General features: G+C 37.2%; 1 protein-coding gene across 1 annotated transcript in view; it reads right to left on the reverse strand.

Moving 5' to 3' along the window:
• The window catches only part of LOC116500545 (histone-arginine methyltransferase CARM1-like), a 68,994-nt gene that overhangs the window by 11,793 nt on the left and 29,475 nt on the right, over positions 1-27,726 (reverse strand). Inside the window, exons 3-6 of the mRNA XM_032205627.1 lie at positions 25,672-25,778; positions 25,358-25,462; positions 17,721-17,831; positions 6,128-6,305 (exon numbers count right to left, since the gene is read on the reverse strand). Of these exons, the coding sequence (XP_032061518.1) occupies positions 6,128-6,305; positions 17,721-17,831; positions 25,358-25,462; positions 25,672-25,778 (501 nt within the window). The remainder of the gene's footprint in view (positions 1-6,127; positions 6,306-17,720; positions 17,832-25,357; positions 25,463-25,671; positions 25,779-27,726) is intronic.

Here is a 27,726-nt window from a genome sequence, read left to right on the forward strand (position 1 = left end):
ACATTTAGTTTTATTAGTATAGGGATTACTGATGTATGAATATGTTCAAGCATCAAGTAAAACAAACAAACAAACAAATAAACATACAATACTTCATAAAGTCTTCATAATTTATGGTCCTATATTAATTATTTGAATATTTTAACTCCCTTCAAATGAAGTAAAATGCTAGCTATTAAATAGTTTCTCAATGTTCTCTAGAGGAATTATAGTGGCTTTTTTTGCTTACTCAATAGATACAATATTTGTGTGAGGGACTTTCATTATAGTTCAGACCTGATCTCAAATTAAACTGAGGATGGTGGTTCATCTGGCTTGGAGGCATCATCAAGGTTGTTGGCCTACGCTCTGCCTCAAAACAGCTTACACAAAGAAAAACAGATAGGTCATTATCATAGCAGACTCCCTCCCAAAGAAAACAAGAAGCCTAACACGCAGACCCGACCCACTTCATAGCTAAGTCTGCTGCCTCCATGGGGCCTGGGTTAGATATGTGAAGAGAAGCCTTCCTACCCTGTTGCTACCCTCAGATTATTATCCATTATTGATTTTTCAGATAGACAGCAATGAAATTCCAAAAAGTCCAAGGGCAATCAAGAGAGACTTCAGGGCCTTGGTACAACTGGTTAAGGGATCAGGAGCACAAGTAGTGTTCCCCTCTAGCCCTCCAGTTGCAGGGAATGAGGAGGGGAGAAAGAGAAAGACCCACCAGATGAATACGTGGCTCCAAGCCTGGTGACACCAGCAGATCTTTGTTTTTTTTGATCATGTTTCACACAATAGCAGCCCTACTTGTAACAGACAGGGTATACCCATCTCAAAGAGGGAAAAGGAGTTAGCAGGGCTCACTGAAAACTTTAAACTAGATTTGAAGGGGAAAATGTGGGGCCAGAGGCATATGCTAACTTGGACAGCCACCAAAGTCTTATCGCTTTGGTAGGCAGAAAGCCCTGGGAACATGGCAATTAGGAGAAACTTGTGAAAGCACCGAAAGACTGTTTTTGTAATGTAAGTGCTACCATGAGATTGCTTAACCTTTGGCAGTGAGAAAGTAACTGAGGGCACATAGGCTATATTCTGTTGCTAGGAGGTTTCCATGGTATTGTGCTATCTCCGGACGGATATAAAAGAGCAGAGGTAGAGACAATAAAAAAAATCTTTTCCTTTGCTTGAAACGTGCATCAGAGTCTGTGCATTCATTGCCACAGGGAAAGGGATAAAAACAGGCTCACTAAATATAAGCCTGGGAGCAGTATGCCAATGGTTGTGGGACGGTTTGCTAGCAAGGTCCTCCTGTCTGCCATCCCAGTGAAAGTAGGTGATGGAGAAACATGTTACAGCAAAGACAAGAGGATATTGATGGGTTAGAAATCACAGATGTGCCTAAGAATGGTCACATAGGAATTAGGGTTTCTACCCCCAAAAAGTTGATGGGATCATTAGCCAAACTGAAGTGCAAACCAATGCATGCAGTGTGGGCAGCAAAAAGGAGGAGCTAGAAGCCATTGCGCAGCAGGAAAATTACGACATAGTTACCATCACAGAAACATGGTGGGATGATTTGCACAACTGTAGTGCTGCAATGGATAGCTTTAAACTCTTTGGAAGGGATAGGATAGGAAGGAGAGGTGGTGAGGTAGCCCTGTATGTTAGTAGTATTTTGATTATCTTGAACTTAATAATGGGGACGATAGGGTTGATCCTTTATGTGTAAGAATCAGGGGGAAGCCCAACAAGGCAGATGTCATAGTGGGAGTCTGTTACAGACCACCCAATGAGGATAAACAGGCAGAAAAAATATTCTATAAGTAGCTCAGAGAAAGTCTTATAATAACCAGCCCTCGTTCTTATGGGGGACTTGAACTTACCAGATGTCTTCTGGAAATACAATACAGCAGAAGGGAAACATTCTAGGAGGTTCCTGGAGTATGTGGAAGATAACTACATGACACAAGTGGTGAGTGAGCCAGGTAGGGAAGGAGCCCTGCTGGACCTCTTGCTTGTGAACAGAGAAGGACTTGTGGATGATGTGAAGGCTGCAGGCCATTTTAGTCATGGCAATCACAAATGAATAGAGTTTTCAATTCTTCAAAAAGTAATGAGGGATGTTAGCAGAATTGCCACCTTGGACTTCAAGAGGGCAAACTTTGGCCTGCTTAGGAGAGTGGCTTACAAAGTCCCCTAAGAGGCAGTCCTGAAGGGCAATGGAGTCCAAGAAGTCTGGACACTCTTCCAGAAGAAAATCTTAAAAAGCCCACAAGCAGGCCATTCTCATGTGTCTAAAAGTGAGCTGGTGAGCAAGAAGATTGGCCTGGCTGAACAGAGAGCTTTAGCTAGAACTCAGGAAGAAAAAGAAAGTTTATGACCTTTGGAAGAAGAGGCAATCCACTAACTAGGACTACAAAAATGTCATGAGGCTATGCAGGGAAGAAATTAGAAAGGCCAAAGCCCAGCTGGAAATTAGTATGGCTAATGCCATTAAACACAATAAAAATGATTCTAAAATTACATTAGCAGCCAAGGAGGACTAAGGAGAATCTCCATGCTTTATTGGATGTGGGAGAAAACTCAGTAAGAAAGGATGAGGAAAAGGCTGAGGTATTTAATGCTTTCTTTGCCTCAGTCTTTAGCAGTAAAGTACTCCATGTACTAAGCCCCCTGAGCTGAAAGATAGGGACAGGTAGCAGAGTGAAGCCCCCATAATCCAAGAGGAAATTATTGGTGACCTGCTAAACCAATTAGGTGCACACAAGTCTATGGGACCAGATGGGATCCACCCAAGGGTACTGAGGGAGCTGGCAGAAGTGTTCACCTAGCCACTTTCCATCATTTATCATCAGTCCTGGCTATCCAGAGAAGTCCCAGCTGACTGGAGGCTAGTAAGTGTGATGCCCATCCACAAAAAGGGCTGGAAGGAGGACCGAAGGAGCTACAGGCCTGTCAGTCTGACTTTTATGCTGGGGAAGGTTATGGAGCAGATCATCCTGAGTGCCATCAAATGGCACGTACAGGACAACCACATGATTGGGCCCAGTCAGCATGGATTTATGAATGTCAGGTCCTGCTTGACTAACCTTGTCTCCCTCTATGACAAAGTAACACACTCAGTGGACGAGGGAAAGGCTGTGGATGTTGTCTACCTAGACTTTAGTAGAGATTTTGACACTGTTTTTCTTAGCATTCTCCTGGAGAAACTGGCTGCTTTTGGCTTGGATGGGTGTATGCTTTGCTGGGTAAAGAACTGGCTGGGTGGCCAGGCCCAAAGAGTTGTGGTGAATGGAGTTAAATACAGTTGGAGGCCAGTCACTAGTGGTGTGCCATAGGGCTGAGTGCTGAGGCCAGTTCTCTTTAAAATCTTTACCAATGATCTGGACGAGGGGATCAAGTGCACCCTCAGTAAGTTTGCAGACAAGTAGGGCGTAGTGTTGATCTGGTTGAGGGTAGGAAGGCTCTACACAGGGGTCTGGTTAGGCTGGATCAATGAGCTAAGGCCAACTCTATGAAGTTCAACAAGGCCAAGTGACAGGTCCTGCAGCTGTAACACAACTCCATCCACACTATAGGGTGGGGGAAGAGTGGCTAGAAAGCTTCCTAGAGGAAAGGGACCTAAGGGTATTGGTCAATAGCTGTCTGAATATGAGCCAGCAGTATGCTTAGGTGGCCAAGAAGGCTAACAGCATCCTGGCTTGTATAAGGAATAGAGTAGCCAGCATGACCAGGGAACTGAATGTCCCCCTGTACTCAGCTCTAGTGAGACAACACCTCAGGTTCTGTATACTATTTTGGTCCCCTCAATATAGAAAGCTTTGGACATACTGGAGCATGCTGGAGCATGTCCAAAGATTGGTAACGGATGTGGTGAAGAGTCTGGAACACAAGTCATAGGAGAATTGCTGAGGGAACTGGGGTTGTTTAGCCTAGCAAAATACACGTCAGGGGAGACCTTATCACTCTCTACAACTAACTCAAAGGAGGTTTTAGTGAGATGGCGGTTGGTCTCTCCTCCATCTCCTCACATGTCCTCCATCTCCTCACAACAAGTGATAGTACAAGAGGAAAAGGCCTCAAGTTGTGCCAGGCGAGGCTTAGGCTGAATATTAGGAAGAATTTCTTAATTAAAAGGGTTGTGAACATTGGAACACGCTGCCCAGGGCAGTGGTTGAGTCACTGGAGGTTTTTAAATCACATGCAGATGCGTTGCTTTGGGACCTGGTTTAGTGGTAGACTAGGCAATGCTAGGTTAACAGTTAAAGCTGATGATCTTAGAGCTCTTTTTCATCCTAAATGATTCCATGATCCTATTCTATGATTCTAAATTGCTGGGTATGCTTTTTGTTGAGATCAGAACTGCTGTTAATGACTGAGATGGTCATGTATATATCACTCTTAAGCCTTTATCCAGGAAACTGATAGCACTTAGGAATAAATATTATACATAAATAAAAATCCTACTATCATAAAAAGATATTATTTTTTTTCTTTTTTCCCTCCATAATGAAATTGAGGAATGGAGAATTTTATTTACAGTGTGGCAAATTATTTACAGAGCAGGGAGTTAAATCCTGATCTATCTTTTTGCAAGAATTCATTTTTATTGGGAACTCAAACTCAAATGGCTCAGAAAACCACAGGAACTATTTTCCATTATTTTCAGTGGACAGTGATTCAGACCAACTAGCAGCTTTAATAGAAGCCCTTGTATTCTACACTGTATTCTAATCATCTTGTAGCTTCTATAAATGTGGTTGTTTTGAATTACATTTGAACATACTTCATCAGCTGTTTGTTTACCTGGTACAAAACATGATGAATACCTGAAGGGGAGGACAAGTAAAGGATGGTAGGGGAAAAGAAACAGCTTTTCTGTATTCAGTACATACAGGAAGAGACCACAGGAATTCAAATAAAGAACAACACCCACTCACAAAAAAAGATGTGCATTTTAAAACTGGTCATAGGGAGAAAATTAACAAGTTTGCAGATGAAAATGTAGGATAGAAAGTTTACAAACTTAACTGTTTGGAATAACTAAGTATTTGCAACTTAAACAAAATGTCAGGATTTCAGCTCACTTCTTAGACAATCATTAAGTTTAATAATCACTATGTAAGGTGATTCATTCCCACTGTGCAAGAGAGTAACCAGGAAGTTTGTAAAATATGGAAATCATATTCATTCACTCATATTTTTAGCTGAAAATTAGATGCCTACAGATCAATTTTCAGAAGCCTCTTTGGAAACTGAGTCCTAACAATGTATGCAGGAGACTTCAAATCAGTGGCTGACTTCTGAAAAATACTACCTGAATGTGATTTGCAAGTTTGAAACAAGCAAAACCAGTAGCTTTCTGCCTTGATGTACAGATTCACTCCATACTTCACAAATTTCTGATCTAATAATTTTACTTGAGAAAGAAGTCTTTTAAAGAGAGACTTCATAGTTCATTTTCAGCAATTCACACAGATTTCTCATTCAGCAAATGGATGCCCAGATTCACCTCACAAAGAAGATTCGCAAGAGGCCCAGGAACTCATAGATTCCCTTCAAAACTCCTCCAAACACAGGAGAAATGAAATAAAGAGTACCAAATGCTCTGAATCTCTGATATGTCTCTGAAAAGGTAAGATTTGAGTATGAGAATAAGGTATCTGGGAGAAGCCCAGTGAAAGGATTTCAAAACAATTTGAATTTCAGTTTTCCCAAGCAAAATATAATTTTCCACTAAAAAGCTCATCCTATTTGACCATTCTGCTCTCATCCACATTCTTCTGTGTGGCATATGAGGTTATTGTGCCATCATCTATTGTTATATGTTGCAACAAAGATGCAATCATACAATATACAACATCATGTTAAGATTAAAACACAGGAAGAACTTGGCAATGCAACACCAACATACTCAAAAACTATTTCCACTGTGAAACAGCAAGAAGTCACAGCATAGTACAATAGCTGCATCATTATGTTTATTCCCTTGGTCTGTCTAGATGTTGGTGCTAGAGTATACCATAGTATAATACCAAACTATCAATATCCAGGACTAATAATGCAGGTCTTTGATTTCTCTTTCAGAAGCTTTTTATTTTCCTTTCTATATGCAGTGGGGTAACTGTGATGGCACACTCACCATTTGACTTCAGCCATTTCTTAGAATGGAGGTAACTTTCCAACATCCTTTCATTGAACAGCAAATAACCCATTGGTTCAGAAATTACCACATCAACGCTCTCAGGCAGGGAGATCTCCTCAATTTTCCCTGTCAGGATTGTGATCTTGTCAGAAAGGTTGTTACTTCTCACCAACAGCTAAAGAAAAAACAAAAAACAAAAAACAAAAAACACACAGAAAGTGTTGACTCTTTTTACTAACAGACTTCATATCAGAGATTTTTAATTAACATGAAAACCCCTACAGTGTAAAACAGCTACTTAAACCTGATAATCAGATTAAAACATAAAAGTAGACATTTTTCCTTGCTGCACCAAAATTTCCAAAGATTGGGGCTCACTGGAGCAAACTCAAAGAAACATATCATGCAGGATCAGAAAGCATCATTACAAGAAAAGTCACATAAGAAATAATTGTAATTAAAATCTACAAGAATAAGAGAATTACCAGGAATAATAATAATAAAAAGTGGGTATTTTATGACAATCAGAAGATTGCAAAGAAAGCATTTTCTGACTTCTCCAAGTTGTTAAAGACAAATAAATAAAAAAAAGCAACCACAACTGTTCATGAATAAATTATTCAGTTATGAAAGAAGAAGAAACTCTATAGCTGAAAAGTTTGAGGTGAGTCATTTCTAAACATAAGTGGAACATAGCTTTACATTTGCATAAATGCATTCAAATAGCTAGTAGTTACAACCAGTGTACTGGAGACTTACTCACTTCTATTTGCATAGTGAACCTCAGAGCAAAACATTTAATGAACAGGAGAGATGGACCTCAAATTTCATGTTCAATATAGCAAGTTATTAAAAAAAAGAATACCTTTTCAAACTCTCTATACATCTACACATCGACGTATATCCTACCTAGCTGTGCTGTAATCAGACATACAGAGAAGTAGCTAAACCTGTCAAGTTCAAATTACGAGTAGAATCTGGTTTTGGGGGGGAACAAATGTATACAGAATCACTTACTTTGCACTAATCTACTCTAACAGAGGGAGGTGTCTACGAAGAGACTCTTTAAAATGAAATACCCTTTGCAACAGCACAATAGGAACATAGAAACATTAAGGTTGAAAAAGACCTCCAAGATCATCTGGTCCAACCATGCCTCTACCACCAATATTACCTCTCTAAACCATGTCCCTAAGCACCACATCCAACTTTTCCTTAAACACCCCCATGGACAGTGACTCCACCACTTTCCTGAGCAACACATTCCAATGCCTAGCTATTGATTCATACTGATGTCCAGAGATACCAGGAAAACCAAGCATACACAATTCAGTAAATACTAGAAATCATTTCCTCACAGATGTGCATGCATTGGTATAACTATAACATCAGTACAAGTGCATAATTACTTCAGCAAACCTTTTCCAACACAGTCTGGGCCCTAGGTAACGGCTATGAAACTTATAACTCATTTTAACTAGGGAAAGAAAGACTAATACTGTTATTAGGTACTAAGGGCTACTAAGATGATTAAAGGACTGGAACACCTGTTCTACGAGGACAGGCTGAGAGAACTGGGCCTGTCTAGACTGGAAAAGCAAAGACTGAGGGAAGACCTTATCAATGCATATACATGTAAATATCTGAAGGGAAGTTGTCAAGGGGATGGGGCTGGACCCTTTTCTGCTGTGACCAGTGACAGGACAAGATGCAATGGGCACAAACTGAAGCACAGGAGGTTCTGGTTGAATATGAGAGGGCACTCCTTACTGTGTGGGTGACAGAGCACTGGAACAGGTTGTCCAGGGAGGTTCTGGAGTCTCCTCTGGAGACGTTTAAAACCTGCCTGGATGCCATCCTGCACAGTGTGCATCTTGCTTGATCCTGCTTGGCAGGGTGATTGGACTAGATGATCTTCAGAGGTCCCTTCCAACCTTGGTCATTCTGTGATTCTGTGATTAGCTAAACCAATCATTTTAATGAATAATAAAGTTAATTATTTTCAGCCAAAACACAACACTATATACATGATAATGTGGTAATTAAACTATTGAATAACCCCCCAAAAAAATCCTACACTGACACACTAACAATTAGGCACATTACACTGCTTCTTCTTTTAGTCCCAAATGTTTTTGTAACCATTCCTTAGAACAGGCTGACAAAAAAATATATTTATTTTAAAATTCTTTAGACTGAAGACTATGCCAGAAAACATGCAATGTGATTTCATTTTGGAAATGTAATTACCTTTTTACTCACAGGTGAATTCTTCATCTAAGAACAGCTTGGCAGCAGCATGGATGAATAAAGGAAAGAAGCCTAAATCATTTCAGACCATCATAGACTGTCATAGATACCTCACAGTTGGCTAGAGGGCAGCAGAATATTGCAATACCTCTCATATGTGGTGGAGATACTTAAGTTGTGAAAATTTTTACTTTTACTGGAAATAAGGCAGAGAGACAAGTAGAATAGAAAAGGCTTTTCATTGCTATTCCATGTTATTATTATTATTATACAACTTAAAAAAAAAAAATCGCCACTGTTTATTTGTTTTCCTACCCTCATATACAGCAAAGACAAACAAAATACCAAGAAATATTGTCAGTACTAATTCTGTCCTTCAGAGTGGAGCTACATCTTGGGAAAGCTAAAGCTCTCTGTGCATTCAGTCTTCCAAAGCTTAACAGAGGCAAAAATTGCATTATTTACAATGAGTTTAAATGCTGTAGGAAGGTTTTGCCTAGAGAGTCTCAGGGAACAGAAACCTCTTCTTGTCACAGAACATTCTTCTCCATGTCCTACCAAACATGCTCTGACAGTGCTCTGAAGAAGCAAAGCAATCCTGCATCTGACAAATCCTAGTCTGTGTACCTTGACTTTCAGGATGCCAGTGAATACAAGTTTAAGTATTCTTTACAAGCGTATCCAAGAGAGACTAGAAAGCTAGTTTTTCATTGTTTCCAACATTTGTTGCATTTAATTACTATTTTTTTTTGTTTAAAAAACAGATTATTTTTCTGAAACTGGAATTTATCATGCATTGATGAACTATGAGTAGTAGCTCATTATCACAGAAACAGAAGCAAAAATCAATTAATTGGCATTAAGTAGTTCAGAGCTACAGTTTGCCACAAATATCTCTTTTTCCACATGATGAAGATTCTACAGAGGTTATTATAAATAATTTAAAACAGATATACAACAGAAGCGCATTATAGGGAAAGTACAGAAAACAGTGTTAATTTCTAATCCCACACACTATTAGTCCAAATCAGATTAAACAAATAAAAGGCTACAATGAGCAGCTATAAACTAATGCTTTGTTCTAGCAACTCCGACCTTGTTTGAACTGACCTTACTTTTCACAGAATTATTAATATTATATTAACACAATCTCTGCAGCACCTTCATGAATTGAAAGTTTTAAACATGAAAAGTTATTTCTGCCATCACCAGTATGACTTGCTCAGGCAGGAATATCAGCTATGCCTTTTAAACACATCTATCTTTCATCTCTTATACTGAACCCCATAGCACATATCTCCGCAGAAAGGAATCATAGAATCATAGAATATCCTGAGTTGGAAGGGACCCTAAAGGATCATTGAGTCCAACTCCTGGCACCACACAGGTCTACCCAAAAATTCAGACCATGTGACTAAGTGCACAGTCCAAATGCTACTTAAATTCAGACAGGCTTGGTGAAGTGACTACTTCGCTGGGGAGCCTGTTTAAGTGTGCGACAACCCTCTTGCTGAAGAACCTCTTCCTGATGTCTAGCCTAAACTTCCCCTGCCTCAGCTTGACACCATTCCCCAGGGTCCTATCACTGGTGACTAAAGAGAATAGACCGGTGACTGCCCCTCCACTCCCTTTTGTGAGAAAGCTGTGATGAGGTCTCCCCTCAGTTTCCTCTTTTCCAGGCTAAACAGGCCAAGTGACCTCAGGCACTCCTCATATGTCTTCCCCTCTAGGCCCTTCATCTTCATTGCCTTCCTCTGGACACTCCCCAACAGTTTAATGTCCTTTTTGTACTGTGGTGCCCAGAACTGCACACAGTACTCGAGGTGAGGCCGCACAGCGCAGAGCAGAGCCGAACAATCACCTCCCTCGACCAACTAGCAATGCCATGCTTGATGCACCCCGGGATACAGTTGGCCCTCCTGACTGTTGGGCACACCGCTGGCTCATATTCAACCTGTTGTCAACCATAACCCCCAGATCCCTCTCTGCAGGGCTGCTCTCCAGCATCTTGTCACCCAGTCTGTATGTAAAGCCAGGGTTGCCCCGTCCCAGGTGCAGGACCCAGCACTTGCCTTTGTTAAACTTCATGCAGTTGGTGATCGCCCAGCTCTCCATCCCCTCCAGGTCTCTCTGCAAGGCCTTTCCACCCTCAAAAGAGCCCACAACTTCTCCAAGTTTGGTGTCATCAGCAAATTTGCTCAGAACACCTTCTAGTCCTACATCCAAATCGTTTATAAAAACATTGAAGAAGACTGGCCCTAAAATGGAGCCTTGAGGGACTCCACTGGTGACCATCTGCCAGCCAGATGTGGCCCCATTAACCACAACCCTTTGAGCCCTGCCTGTCAGCCAATTGCTCATCCATCATATGATGTTTTTGTTTAGTTGTATGCTGGACATTTTGTCCAGTAGGATCCTATGGGAAACTGTGTCAAAAGCTTTGCTGAAGTCCAAAAAGACCACAACTGGTTTCCCTTGATCAACTAGATGGGTGATTTTATCATAAAAGGAAATCAAATTTGTTAGGCAAGACCTACCCCTTGTGAACCCATGTTGGCTGGGACCAATGACAGCATTGTCCCCCAGGTGCGCTTCAATAACTTCAAGGATTATCTTCTCCATAATTTTACCAGGCACTGACGTGAGACTGACAGGCCAGTAATTGCTGGCGTCTTCTTTCTTGCCCTTCTTGAAAATTGGTACAACATTTGCCAGCTTCCAGTCTACTGGGACCTCTCCAGATTCCCAAGATCTTTGAAAAATAGTTGAGAGAGGACCTGCGGTGATGTCAGCCATCTCTCTAGGTACCCTGGGATGAATCCCATGTAACTCATGAACTTGTATAGATCCAGATGGAGCAGCAAATTCCGCACGCGTTCAGGGTCAGTTGGGAGTTTATCATTCCCACCATCGTGGTCCTCCAGCTCAGGGCACCCTGAGTCCTGAAGTCCATCATCAGTGTTTAAGATGGAGGCAAAGAAGGCATTAAACGTCTTTGCTTTGCCTATGTAATTGTGTGTGAGGAGACCTTCCCCACCTTCCCCATCAAGTAGCGGACCTATGTTTTCTTTGGTCTTCCTTTTTCTGTTCACACATCTGAAAAAAAACAACACTTTTTTATTGTCTTCCACAGACCTGGCCAGCTTCAACTCTAATTGGGCTTTAGCCACATGAATTTTCTCCCTACAAATGCGAACAGTGTCCCTGTATTCCTTCCATGTCATCTGACCCTCCTTCCAGGAGTTGTACATTTTCTTTTTTCTCCAGTAGAAGATCCCTGGTCATCAAGGCCGGCCTTCTGCCCCACCTGCTTGCCTTCCAGTATTTTGGAATTGCCTGATCTTGTGCTTCTAGGAGGCAGTGCTTAAAGACTGACCAGCACCGATGGGTGCCAATGCCCTCAAAAGCAGTCTCCCGGGGTACCTTGCTAGCTAGTTCCCTGAGCAGCCTGAGGTCTGCTTTCCCAATACCCAGGGTTGAAGTTTTGGTGGCAGTTTTCCTTCTGTCACCAAAAATTTTAAACTCAACCATGTTATGGGCACTATAACCAAGATGGCTGCCAATTGCCACATCCCCCACAAGACCCTCTCTGTTCTCCAGCAACAGATCTAGGAAAGCACCTTTTCCTAGTTGGCTCTCTTGGCACCAGCACCAAGAAGTTATCATCTAGGTGCTTCAGGAACCTCCTGGACTTGCTCGTGTCAGCCCTGTGGTAATCCCAGGATATGGGAGTACTCATTAACAGCAGGCTCAATGTGAGCCAGCAGTGTGCCCTGATAGCCAGGAGGGCAAACCACATTTTCAGGTGTATTAAATGCAGCATGGTCAGCCAGTCAAAAGAGGTGATTCTCCTGCTGTATTTAGCATTGGTGCAGCCTTACTTCAAATGTTGTGTGCAGTGCGGACCTCTGCAACACAAAAAGGATGTTAAGTTGCTTGAAAGCATTAAAAAAAAAAAAAAAAAAAAAAAGGCAAAAAAAGCTGTGCTGGATGTATGTGCTGAGCAGAGGCTGAGGGCACTTGGATTGTCTTGTTTGAAGAAAAGGAGGCTGAGAGAGCCTCATTGCTCTCTGCACAAATAAAACTTAGAAATTTCTTCATGGAACAAAAATAAAACTCTGAAAACAACAACAAAAGTCTGACTTCCAAAGGAGCCCCAGAGACAGCAAACAGATCAAAGCATTTCACACAGATATAAAAGCTGATCTGTGCGTGTGCTGCTGTATGAACTCCGCCAAAACAGTAAATAACATAGCAGCATCCTTAATACTGAAACACAAGTAGTCAAATGGCTACTTATCTAATGGTGCAGCTACATACTTTCTAGGGATGCTTAAGAACTACATATTTGAAAATACTGTTGTAATTAATATAATACTAATAATATATAATATAAATACCAATATAATATAAATACTAATAATATTAAATAATAATATATAATATAAAAATATAAATATATAATATAAAATATTGTTGTAATTAAATTTTTTATTGAATGCTGATGAATATAGAGAAAACAGAGTAACTTCTCTGTAAATAGAAGACTCTGAGAAGGAATAAATTTTTTGAGAACATACATGTTAAAAACATGTCTTTGTGTGACACTTCAAAAAACCCAGACAGAAAAATAGAGTTAATTTGATATACACATTCTCTATGCATTTTTTCAAGAGTTAACTGTAAGACTGACAGATGGCTCACCCAAAATCCTAACCAAAAGTGTGGCAGAGGCTTTAATTGGCTGTGATCATCAGCTGTCATAGACAAGAGCACAGTTAGTCAGCTGCAAAAGAAATTTGACAATTTGTAGAGTTAGTCTATCAGGAACTATTCTAGTACTCTCTGCCTGCTCAGATTTTGCACCTTAGCAGCAGCTGCACTTATCTAAGCATGCAAGTCAGTTCTCTGACCTCTCTTAACAGAGGCAAAAGGAGTAATTACATAATTATATAAGAACTTAAAATATAAGGTCTATATCTTAAAGTTTATCTGAACTGCCAAGTCTATTAAATATTGAGGAAATCTAAGAGTGTCTAAACAAGATGTTTGTTCTCTGTGAATTCCAAAGAATACAAACTTTGTGTTCTGTGATGGAGAAGCCTTCTTATGAAGCTTTGTACTTCCATCACATTGTTTCTGAAGACTATCTCACCAGATTCTCAGCAGCAATTGCTGAGTTTATTTGAAATGGCTATGTATATATATATATACATATATATAAACATACATATATATTTATATATGCATTCAGCTGGACAGCTGAAATACATCTTCCTTGACAGAGAAACTGCTATGCTCTCATTTTTTTACACAGTTGCCCCTTGCAACAGCAGCATCTAGCCAGTGTTTTCTTTTCCTCTTTTCAATGTATATCATCACCATACTATATAAAATCCATCATACAGCATCTGGCATACCAGATAAGATAGCAGGCACCTTACCACATAATTAAATGCAATTAAAGCCTACTAATTTAAAAACAAACAAACAAACAAACAAAACAAACAAACAAAACAAAAAACACAGAAACAGGTGCAGTTTGTTTGTTTGTTCCACAGAAGACAGCATGGTGCATACAAATATCACCTAAACACTACACAGCAAACAGGTGCAAACATTGTGGTGACTGATACAGAATCTTTGCAAAAGTAGCTGTCCTAAGAGCATGTCAAAATGCCTGTTCAAACTCCTGTATATGTCTTATATGCAGCCTGAATCCACACATAAATGGGCTTTCTCACAGGAGTTGTTGTTCAGTCTGCTCAAGGCTAATTATCTTTAATTAAATCTATTCCCTTGTGTTTGGCTATTTCAACACAATAAATGGCAGTCTTATATATTGCTATGCACAATTTATGTCCTATATCATGGCAGACTGACAAGCATTTCTGGGGCATTTGTAGGGTTATTACTAGAGATTCAATCATACCATATGACTGAATATGCATACATACTCAGCGTTTGTCAGGCTGCGCCAGCACTGCTGCAGCTAGTTCTGGTCTTCACAATTCAAAAAACGTGTTGATGGGCTGGAGAGGATCCAAAAGAGGGCCATGAAGATGATCAAATGGTTCAAGAACCTGCCTTGTAAGGAATGACTGAAGGAGTTAGGTCTTTTTGCCCTGAAGAAGTCCCCAGCAGAATACGAATATGTATTCCAGTATGTATTCTAGAGCAGCTACAGAGAGGATGGAGGCTCACTCTTCACAACGAGCCATATGGGGAAGACAAGAACCAATGAGTGCAAGTTGCACTGGGACAAGTTTTATCTCAATATAAGAAATACTTCCTTATGCTGACAGTAATCAATCAATTATGGGAAGAACCTCCCCAGAGATGTGGTAGAATACCTGTCACTGGAGGATTATATATACATACAAACATAGCAGAGACTCACGTCTGTTTAGCTTTTCTGAACACCATAATGACACCATGGTACAACACAGAAATACAAACATATTGACTTGCAAACCAATGAATTGCAAACCAACGACTGTTGCAGACATGAAGTATTTTTTATTGAATATCTAAAACAAATGAGTGACTAAGCACAGCCGGTATGTTTCCCAATAGAGCAGCTGCTATAATTTTTCCTATTAACATAATTTTCAAATGTTCTGCCACTGCACATCTGTTCACTGTACAGTTTTCAACACTGTCATTTTTTTTTTTAAATATCATTCTTTCAAAATAAACCTCTAACCATAAAGAGGAATCTATGTAATACCAACAACTTTCTCAGTAAGTAGTACTACAACATTAATTTTTACTGCTCAAGTATAATTTCACTTCAGTCAGTAGTTCATTGTACTGGAATACTTGCTTTGTACTAAAACATAAAAAAATGAAAAAGACTCATTAATCTCATATTCAGATTGCTATATTGTATATATCTGAAACAGATGTTAAATACGATAAATCCGTACAGAAATGAGAGAATAAATCGATGGAAAGTAACATTCATTTTATAATCCAGATACTTGATAAACCATACTAATGAAATCCCATTGTGGAAGATGAGGAAATGACAAATAGTATACTGAATATGCAGTATAGGAATTTAATTGACTGATCCAGCTAAGCATCCTTTTTTGAAAAAAATAAATAAATTCTTAAAATATGCTATGTGTTAATAGGTCATCTGATCTGCAATACAATTCATAAGAGTGAACAAGTTTTCATAAGAAATGATGACCACGGAAATCTATTATACTTCTTATGAAAACTGAATCCCATTTGGGGAAGTAGAAGGAGAAGAAAATAACCAAAAAGCTATGAATTGTCAAACTAAAAATAACACTTTAGCCAGTAGTCCCAAGGATCTACAGCTATATACGGTTCTTCACATCTCTATCAATCCTAGTTTTTATCATTTTAGCATTTTATCCACCCCAGAAGAAAAGCAATTCAGTTCCCAAAGCCAATGGTTTCATGCTGTTTCTCTGTCAAGAAGTTGCCATATATTTTACTCACATTTATATTGCAATATAGTTACATACTTGATTTGATAGACTACAGATGCAACATGTACCCTATCACAACTAGTGATTTTGCTCACTTCTGACTTGGGCCAAGTTTTGAGTGAACAAAGACTCAATGAGTGAGCCAATACCCACTACCTGCTAGGATAAGCAAGTTGTCTTTTGCTATTTTTATTATGTTTTTGTAAAACCTGTGTCTATTATGAAACAAAGATACTGGACAACATTGCATCTATTTACAAAATCCTACATGAACTAAGAACCACTCTTCACCATTCCCTCTGATAGACACCTTCCATATATTAACCTTTGCTTAGTGTTGTCAATCAACAGCAAAAAAAAATCCTTTTAATTAGGTAGATTTTTCTAATTATCCAAATTATACTAAAACCCAGAAATCTTCTTTTAGTACTTAGCAGATAAGTCAGGCTAGTGCTCCCTAACCAATTCCGAAAGTAACAAACACATAATAATAAAGCCTTTTGTCAGCAGCAATATAAATAAGATAGAAGTAGGAAATGACCATATGAAATTTCTCAGGTGAATTCTATATATAATAGTATATACACATATCTTAGAAATAGAAAAGAGATAGTTGTGCTACAATATTTTATTCAGTATATGAATTAATGAAAAATGTATATGGGGAGATTATTAAGAGTTTTGTATTTGAGATGGAATGAAAAATACATATAATTTATAAATTTCTGCCTGGAGAGAAATAAAAATGCCTAGTATCCACATTTTCTTCCTTAAAATCTAAACAGATTATCTCAATTCCAATAACAGTGCATTTCCTTTACAGTATTACAATTAACAATCGGTCTTCACTAGCCTTTACCATGAGGCTGGGTTGCTGAAGGAGCGTAAGGGAGGAAGTTCCACTGAACTACTGCATACGCTTTGTGTGGGCTTTGAAGAACTATTGACTCCCAATCCTGCTTATGGACATTTAGAATCTAGATCAGCAAAGCAAAAAGAACAATGGACATCTGGATACTGCAACTTTTTTCTAGGTGTGGGATGAAAATTCGTTCATTTCTCTACTTTTCACCCTCTTTTACATTAAAGCTATTGTAAAAACTCAGATGGAGGTGATCAGCGTTAACAAAATTTGTAACAATAATGCTCTCACTCTCCCCACGCATTCTGATGTTCACCTAAACAAGCAGAGACAGCGAGAAAAGACATGGAGATTTTTGCTGTTGCTGCTATTTAGAATTAGCACCTTATAGGTACCGGACTTTTCCTAAGGCATTTAGTTTTCTATACCATTTTCAGTGCTTAACTTACTTTGACTGATATTATAATACTTTGTAAAAGCAATGCCTGAAAAATATCTTTTAAAACTGAATACACTCTACAGACATGCCTTTTGTAAACATAAAAACATGTTTTTTCATAAGAAGGGTGAATGAGTAAAAGGGTAATACTTATCAGGAAACTCAGTTAACTACCTGATCACATGGATGTTCAAGAGGCCCAGGAAAAAACACCCTGATATTTTTGCACAGAACCCTTAAAAACAACATCTGTTTTTTTGTTGTTGTTGATTTTTTTTGTTCTTTGTTTCTTTGTTTTGCTTTGATTTTTGCTTCTGAAAGTAAAAACTTAATCACAGTTAGAACAATGAACACAAGTTTTTCACAAAACCAGTGATGCTATGTTTTACAGACCTGATATAATATTCAGGTCACCTTCAAAAATTACCATCCAAGATGTGTTGCCACTAAGATCTGATTTATTAGAAAAATCAAAACCAAATTTTTGACATTAGCCTTTTAGAGACAGAGTACTAGATCTCTAACATTTTCACACTATACCATTCTATCACTTGCCTCAAATAAAGCACTTACCTCTGAATATTTTGTCACTGAATTGGCGTCAACTGCATAGACTTTTCTAGCTCCAGCCTGCACTGCAAAAAATGAAAGGATTCCTAATCCAGAGCCAACATCTAGGACCACCTTGAAAACAAAAGGCACACCGAAAGAAATAAAGTATTTAAAATTCACTTTCTGACACCTCTTTTAAGTAACAACATTTTTGTTTGAATTTGACATGAAAAAATGATATAAAAATTATGAATTCGACATGAAAAAGTCAAAAAAAAAAAATAGTTTATAAAGAATCTGAATACCCTTGATCTGCAACAGCAAATTACATTCTAGCAGCAACAGCATATTTTTAAGAGACCATAGACTATTTTCAAGTGTAACTACATGCGTATATTTGGATGAAATAGGTTTTTCTATTAAACTTTCCTTGGGAGGACAACTTGAATACTGAGCCTAAGCCAAATACAGGGAGGGAGGGATGACATGACAGTAATTATTATTGAATACAGAACTATGTATTTTCAAATGAAAAATCATTCCATGATGTGGAAGTATTTTGAATAAAACTGAATTATATATCTTTGTTCTTATTATAAATAAGAACAATTATATATATCAATTATATACTTGTTCTGCTTACTGGATTTTTTCCCATATTGCTTATTCAATTACTTTGATTTTTACATCTATTTCACATCTCTGGAATGATAATGGAAAAAGAAAATGGGCCATCAGACTGAAAAAAGGATTCCAAATGTAGTTACAAGATGTCCACTGGAGAGTAATGAACCTATATGCAGGTCAAATTATATCCACTGTTGGATGGCCCTTGGGCACACGTTGAAGTGCTACGTGTTGTGACCTGTCCAAATTCATACACTTGTACTACTTTTCTCAGGAAGCCAGCTACAGAAGAGCTGATGGAAGATGAAGATGTCTGTGGCATCCCTGGGGAGTGGGAGGATTTGCAAGAATCTTCTGTCTAATGCACTTCTAGAAATGAGGAAGAAGAAGGTAGAGTATCTCCTCACTTTACGTATTTAAGAGGATGACTGTTAAGATTAAATGAACTATATAATCATGACTAGATTGATCATTCAAATCTCAGCAAGATGTTTCAACTATCATACACTTGTGCTGTATGTTAGATTACATTTATTTTTTGTTTATTTTAAATTTAGTCATTACTGGACAGACAGCTACAGCATTCAACAAAAGCCCTCACTCCTAAGAAAGTTAGGAAGAAGTAAGCTGTTGATTTCTTTATTTGCTCTCCAGGTAACTGACAGATCTCCCTTGTATTTCTCCAATACTCATCCAAACTGTTTTTTTTTTTTTTTAACTACTTTCTCTCAAAACAAAGGTTTCAAACCTAGGCACCAGAGAAAGAATTTCCACTGTTGATTCTTCATAATGAAATTTCAGACATCCCTATTTCATGCTATACATGCATGAGTTTACTGTAGAGGAAGTTGCATGAAAAATGCACATAACTAGGTCATAGTGACCAGCTATATATTTATGATTTTCTTTTTTTTTTGTCTACTTCTATTAATTTAGATATCTTATTGTCTTATAAATATACTGTATGCCTTCTCTGGATGAATGTATATTGTCCTGTGAGTATTTTATCTATTGTGAGTGTTTCTTTACTGGATAACTTTCTCAGAAAAGCTTTCACAAATGACTCATCCTAGTTATGCAAACTTCATAAAGATATAAAGATAGTCTCAAATTTCAAAAGTCCTGGTCTCAAAAGTCCTGACTTTTCAACCTCTGTTAGTTTTCAGTAATGATTTCCAGGTCTTTGTTGTAGTTCTTGAGAATTCTTCATTCTAAACGAATGAAAAAATTAGTTAAGACTGATCATGCCATCTTGGCAAAACTAATAACCTTTGAAAAGTTCCATAAGTTCACTAAATCTTTCTTCATTGTATACTGAAAATTTTCTGTAATTACTTTGTGAGTATGTAAAAATTGTGTGGAGGTTTGAAAACTTTTTAAGCTACATATAATATTTTTCACCATGTGTCCTGACTCTTTCATCCCTCTACTTCTTTCATCCTGTAATTCAGAGTTTGGTTTATCTGCTCAAGATGGAGCAAAAATGCATAAAAACTCTGAAACTCTGTAAATGTTTTGAGAATAAAGGGAAAAAAAAAAAAAAAAAAAGAGAAATATGAAGATGTCATGTTGATTGCTACAGAAATGCCTTAAAGTTTTCAAAAATTCAAATGTCTGGAGACTGCATCTGAAAAAAAAAAAAAGATTCCTCTTTGGATAACCAAAAATATATAGAGGTGCTGTACTGCATTTTCCTTCTTCTTGTGCAACTGCAAATCATACAGCAATTAAAATCACCTTTTTAATTATTTATTTATTTGCATTCTATATAGAATTATATACAGAAAATATCACATGGGGTCAAAGTAGAGCGAAAATTGTTTTAATTCATGCAGATTAAAGTTGAGTTTACTTTACTAAACTTTACTACTTTACTTTACTTACTTTACTAAACTTTACTACTTTACTTACTAAAGCAAGATTTTTGTCAGAACAAAGCCAAGTTGCTGTTCTTCAAATAATAAAATAAATCTTTGATGGAGATTAGGTGAATGATACCTGGATCCTGTTAACATTAATGACAACAGAAATTCTTGCTGAAAACCTGTTTCATGTTAAGCATCAGAAAAAAGTTCTGTTATATCTGTCCTGCCAGGACTATTCTGTTGGGTTAAGATCCCCCCTTTTTTAACTGTAATTACTGTTATTTTTTACTGATATTTTGATGTGTATACATCAAAGATATGGATCATTTAGAGTATAGAATATATAGAAAGATGAAAGAGGTGAAAAGTATTGAACAATATTTTTTTTGTCTACCTGAAGGCCTTTAATAAAAACACGATTATGTTCTTTGTTTTGTTCGAAATCCTTCAAACTTTTTTATGATGTATGACTTAGCCTTCACTTTATTATTTTAGCAACTTGAATTGTCCTAAATAAATTCAGTCTTTTGTAATTACAAAGCATCTTATTTAAAATGCATGGATTACTTAATTATTTATTTGGATGATCTTTTTCTTCTTTGTTCTTTTCTGATTTTTGAAGATTAAATCCTGGGCCAAGCTCTCCTTCTACTTTGGCTTCAGGCAGAACACAGTCCTATATGTTCAGCCTTTAAGATTCTGAAAAGCTTGTCATCATCCTCCTGTGGATTCACTTCATGAAGACCTGTTTTTTGTTTGTTTGCTTGTTTTTCCTTGAGGAAGAGTAAATAACATGCCTGTAATTCTTAGTTGCTGGAGGAATTCCAGCAACTTCCCTTATCTTTTAATTCCTAATCATACTAGGGTCTTTCCTTTCAATTAATTAGAAAGGCATTTTTACATCTAAAAGTGTCCTCTGGCTTAGGATTTAACATCTGTGTCTTCCACAGTCCACTTCATGCTTTCAGTGAAAATTTTTAATATTTTTCTAGAATGTTTTCTTTTAGAGACTGAACTGGTTGCTCACAGAGTGTGGAATCTCTATTCTCAGATCCATTCAAAATGTGACTAGACAGATCGCAAGCACTACATTTGTATTAAAGACCTCCAGGGGTCCTTTCCAAACCAAAGTACTGCAATCCAATGATGCTATACCACACCTTACTCCCCAACTGGCATTGCTGCAATCATTGCCATGTCCTACAGAAAGCCTTCCTTGCTTCACATAGGAAGAGCATTCTACCACCATACAGAAAAGAAGGCTCTGGGGTGACTTCACTGCAAACTTTCAGTACTTGAAGGGGACTTAAAAAAAGATGGAGAGATAAAGGGTGACTCTTTGCTCAAACAGCATGAAGGGTAATGGCTTTAAACTAAAAGAGGGAAGATTTAGATTAAAGGTTAGGAGGAAATACTTCATTCACTCAGAGGGTGGTGGCATTGGAACAGTTTGCCCAGAGAAGCTGTGGATGCCCCATCCCTTGTATTCAAGACCAGGTTGGATGAACGTTGAGCAATCTGATCTAGTGCGTGATGTCCCTGGCCATGGCAGGGGGGTTGGAACTAGATGATCTTTGAGGTCCCTTCCAACCCAAGCCATTCTATAATTCTAAGATTCTAATTCTATGATTCTAAGATCAGAGCTGTAAGAGCAATCAAGATGAAATACTGTGAAATTCAATATGTTGTACTAACATACACATTTCTGAAAAGTAAAATTTTAAGATAGGTAAGAATTTTAAGATAGGTGGCTGGGGCATGATAGTGTCATTCAAATTTAAAGTAAAGGTTACCGATAGATTGTATGTGTTTCGGTATTTACTTTGAAATCTGAATGCAGCTAATTCAGTATTACCAGAAATTGTAATCAGGAATAGAGGATACCTTACCCTCCTGAACACAGTTCAGTACTGCTCCTCTTTGCCTACACAGATGAATAACATGCCAAATGTGAATTTAATGGGAATTACTCACATGTGGTAATAGGCTTGCATACTTAAGTACTTGCATAATTGAAGCCCTGAAAAGGACTTTTGCAAAAAAGGGGTGAGGAGTTGAAGAAGGAAGACTGTAAGAAGGCAAGCATATAAAACTAAAAGCAAAAATGTCATATATCTACAATTACATTTATTATTCAAAATTACTATATATCAGCAAGATTATATGAAGAAAATATTCCTTTTTAACAAACAACAAACAAAGAAACAAATAAAAATACACACACACACACACACAAAACAAAATATGTGCCTTTCCATAATCTGAATGGTTAATTTCTGTGATCCTTCCTCCAGGATCACTAAAGATATTCTGATTCAAGTTGCTTTGCTTTTAAGTAAACTATTTGTAAAAAGATTATGAAGAAAAAAAATAATACATGTAAAAAGGCTCTGAAATTTAGACTTGTTTTAGAAGAAATACAGATGTGTCAGCTTGTACTCAGTTTGAAACAGCTTTACATGCTGCTACTGTATTTAGTTGAAAGCCTTTTTTCATTTTAACTAAGTAAAACACCTTAATTTACCTCTTCTGGCAATACAACTATTCAAAATCCAAGTTTTACTTTTAAAAATAGTGAAAGTTCTAAGAAGTTTCCTTCAAAGGGTAAACATGAAGAGTATATATCAGTAAGGACTACAATATTAATATGCAGTATCCAACCTTAGATTCATTATATTCTGAATGAGCTCTCCTTATTCCTTTAAGATACAATATACATAGTCAACACAAGTTCTGTCCCAGTTGGTTCCATAGTGCCTTACCTCTAAGACACAGTATGTTTAAATTTATCACCAAGAACCCTCTCAATGGGTCAAGCACAACTCATATTACCTGTTGCATTTTCTCATAAAGATAATTTTTAGAAAAAATAAAGTCTGGAGTAAGGAAAATATATCCTATCAACAGATAACTTTTGACTACAAGCAAAAATGTCAATGTAATATACCATCTGAGAATCTAGGGAAGAAGGCAAAAAGAAAAAGAATAAAAAAAAAAAAAAAATACACCGAGGGAATGCAGAGTAGGCAGGAAACAGTAAGTCAAATAGCAATTGAATGAAATTTCTTTCAGTAATGAAGGTATGAAAATAATTATGTACTTTTTGCCGTTTTTAATCTCCTCACTGCCATCATTAAACATTTGTCTGCCCTGCATTTCCTGGATGTAAGATAAATGTAGCTGCAGTATTTCCAAATTGGCCTGCTTCAGTCTCAGCACAATTGGGTTCTCACGTTCTCATGGGAACGTTTTTTTTGCCACAATGTAGATAGTTCAAGTTTTTTCAGCTACATTTACTCTGAAAATTGCCATTTCTCAACAGAATCAGGAAAAAGAAAGATCATTTTCTACAAGGGTGGCCAACAACACCCAGTGTGTAATAGTTTTACTAATAGGTATGTTGAAGAGAAGCCAAGGCACCTCCAACAGTTGGGAAAACAAATAAACCAAGAGTAAAAGTAAGGAAGCTGTACTGCTGTATAGCAGCAACATTTCCCGGAGAGGCAAAGACTACAAAAGGCCTGAATTCCCTACTGCAGGCACAAAGATGAAATTAAGATATGTTACCTACATACAAAAATCATCCTTTTGGGTTATAATATGTGAGTATCCTAACCGGCAAGAAGTGAATTGCAAATAAAATCTTTTCTCTGTTGTTTCTTTCATCATATACTAAGTTCCATGTTCCAGTACAAAATTTAATCCATTAATGATACAATAGCTCTGCTTACCGAGCTGCTATCATCCAATACCACATGCTTTGGAGTTTGATTCTGATGCTTATAGAAAACTGGCACAGCCCTGTGTACAACACTAGTTTGCTAACTTTATTGAATTAAATAGGAGAGAAGAATTATCTCAGGCCAGAAAGAAATTACAGAGACTGAAATCTCTTTCTAAGAAGGTAAATATTTAAGTATAGTTTCTAAAGAATCATGTTTTGCCTAAGTCACATGACAAAGAGAAATCATTTGACTTGAATTTATTACTAAAAATAATTAATATCTAAAACATAACAATCTTAAAATAATCAAAATAGATTTCATACTTACAATTCTCCTCATTTTGGCTCTAAATATGCTACACTTTTAGAGGGAAATGTTTTGTTCAATACTTGCTTATATGTTATTAAAGACTCATTTTGGTGATGTAGAAGACCATTTGTGATGGTATGAGTTGAAGTAAGAGGCTCCTTTTAGAAGATGAGAGAAGGAAAGGGAAAGGGAGAAAACACAAGAAATGACAACAGGGTAAAAATATATATACAGAAATTTAACTTCATTCTCTCCATCTTTATTTATTTGCAGTATTCTGTCTGGACATCAGAAGAACAACTCACATGATCTCAGTGGACATTCTGAGCCCTTGAACACAATCTTGCTGGGTGGCTAAGCTGCTCTTTACAAACTGCCTATTAGCTTACGGAATGTTCAATGTGGTCTAATATTTTTTGCTATTTTTCATTATTTTTATTAATATTTTTATTAAGAGAAGTGAGCAGTGTCATACAAGGATCTGCAGATGACACAAACTTCAGTCAACGAAAGAACAGATATGTACTGAAGGTAACTGACAGGTCAATACAAGGTAAACTCAACTCAGTGCCGAATAATATTACTTTCGGAAAATCTAAACTATTCTCATACCGTCCAAGTTCAAACTGAATTGCATCAAGGCCAGGAAATAGAAGAAAAAAAAAAAAGAGTGAGCCTAAGCACCATTATGAATTCTTTGGTGAAGATCAATGCTCAATGAATAAATGTAGTCCCAGGAAAAAAAAAGTAAATAAATACAAGATTTATAAAAAGTACAGTAAAGAATAACTAGAAAGTCAGAATTCTGCAGTATAAATTAATTGTATGGCATTGTCTTCACTACCATGTATAAGTCCTGCCAATCATTCTCAAAACAGATGCCATAGAATTTATGGTGACTGAAAGATAGTAAGAATAATAATGTGTCATGCACTACTTTTTCATAAAGAAAAAAGCTGAGAGGACTTAGAATGTTGATCTCAGAAGCAAGATTACATAACAAGAAATGACAAAATCTCACCAAAAATTGAGGAATGATTAGCAATTTCAATCAAACGGTGTCTCACAACATAAGAGCAAAATGACAAAATTAGAAATCACACTGCAACGTTTAAGACTTAACAGAGCTTACCTTGTCTTTAAAATCTATGTGGTTCTGCACTATAGCTCTATGGTAAGTGGTCGTCCTCACAAAATCCTGCATCATAATCTGTTGTTGAGACAGACCGCCATAAAACTAAAAGGAATGGAGGAGGTGAAGAAAATGAGAGAGAGAGAGAGAGAGAAGATAAATCCCATTTCTATCAGTCTTACTGGTACTTAAATTACAAAGATCTTGACCAGTCTGAATAAACCTAAGCAATCTTTCTAACTGGCCTGGTGACTGAAGTCATGAAAATAACAGCAATTTAGATTTCACAAATCGGCACTGAAAACTTTCATTACCTGAAAATACTGAGTAGCAGATGCTTCATCTGTTCTCTGACTGAACACAGAGGTAGCTTTCTTCTGCTTCCAGCCTATCTTCAGTACATTTGAAAATACGTTGTATTCTGGAAAAGAAAAATAGAAAAGGCACAAATGTAGAAAAACATACAAGGATAGTAAATTAAGATGAACATCCAGTGACAAGATAGGAACAGATTCACTCATACTTGAGAGTAATGTTTCATTTGGCTTATGGTGTTCTTAAAGACACAGAAAATAGTTTTTAATTTCATTAAACAGAGAAGAATTTTTGCGAAGATCAGCCTCTAAATTTTTAAGAAGTACCTGGATGAATGCAACAATATTGTCAAGGATTCTTCATTCATGTTAGCTAACTACTGTAAATAATTGCAATGGTGAACTCTTATCAGAGGAGTAGCTGAACATGAGACTCCACCTACTATTTCAGTTAAACTATACTAATCCAGTCTCCAGAAAGAGAGAACCACCTAGGGTTATTATGAAATACATATATTTGAGTTGGGAGATTTAAAACCTATAATAAAACACTCAAAATTTAATTGGCATAAAAAGCCAGGCTGAGCATCAATTATCTTCCTTTAGAAGCAGTCTAACAAAAAAAAAAAAAAAAAAAAAAAAGTTCAGATTTATAACATTTAGGCTTCTGTGGACAAAATCAATTCTGTTATTATCAAAGTAACAAGAAAATTCTAGTTGACCTAAAAACAAAACAAAACAAAAAACTTGAAAAATAGTAAACAGAAGGGCTCCTGTCCCAATCTTAAAAAAATATCTGACCAACCTCTGACACAAAGTAATTCCTTACATCCAAAAGACAAGGACATGCCAGTAAGTAAGCAGAGACAGTATCTAGAAATATTGAAAAACTGGCAGGTGAGGGCAAGGAGGAGAGGGGGGGAACAGTGGCGGGTAGGGGGAGATCTTATAAATAGAGAATAAAAGCAGAGATGGAAACTTCTGCTTATACAAGGAAAAGAGAAGATAGAGAAATCAAGCCATTTCCATTTGTAATTTGCTAAATACAACAGGAGACTCCTGTACAGCTCACAGATTTTCAATGAAAAATAACAAGTGCCTGGAGCATATAAGTATGTGCACTGGGAAGCACCTGTTAAATGCTCTAGTTCTTTGGAGATAGTTTGATAACAATTTGATAATTCTAATAAAAGCCGTTTGAAGTAAAGGGTTTGAAGTAAACATTAGAAATGACTCATTAGTAAACTTCTCAAAATAGTAACCAAAAAGAAGGATTTCCCTCATCATTTCAGGAAATTATGAAATCTGCAAAATAAAAATTTTGTTGCACTGATCCTTCTCCAGTGCAGGAAGCTGGTATATCCAAAAGCAAAGAGAGGCAAAAGATAGCAAGTCACTTCCCATTTACCTTTGGAAATCATGACAAGTTCAATGTAAGGATATCTGGGAATGAAATCAAAGACCCATGTCTACAGGAATTGACATAAGTATAGTTAATGCAAAGCTACCTTTACTGAGTCAAAAAATATTTTTGAATAGGGCAAGACCAATTGTAGAAATTTTTAAATACTTGGTAAAATTGTGTAATAAAGACAGCAATTGTGTAATAAAGACAGCAAAGACCACAGTAAAAGTTTCACAGCCTATCATTGTTTTTATCCAAGCCTTCCATTGTTTGCACAGCTAGGAATCACTAAGGCTTGAAAACTGGATAAAAAAGCTCCACTTCTGAGGTAGTCATATGTTGTTTCAAAAAAATGACAAATAGCCATAGTTCCTCAGAGAAATTTGAATGAATTGAAGACATAGCCCCTTGAAGTTCTTGGGCAACTCCAAGCTAGACTAATATAACAAAGTTCACTCCTAAACCTCCGGAAAGTAAGGTCATTTTTCCTAGTTGAGATTATTAGCATTCTAATAGCTGTAACGATATGACTTGTCAAAAATCTGGAGCAATAATATCATAGAATCATAGAATGGTTTGGGTTGGAATGGCTCTTAAAGACCATTTAATTCCAACACCACTGCCCTGGACAGGGACACCTCCCAACAGAA

The sequence above is a fragment of the Aythya fuligula genome, chromosome Z (genome assembly GCF_009819795.1).
Source record: "Aythya fuligula isolate bAytFul2 chromosome Z, bAytFul2.pri, whole genome shotgun sequence".
NCBI lineage: Eukaryota > Metazoa > Chordata > Aves > Anseriformes > Anatidae > Aythya > Aythya fuligula.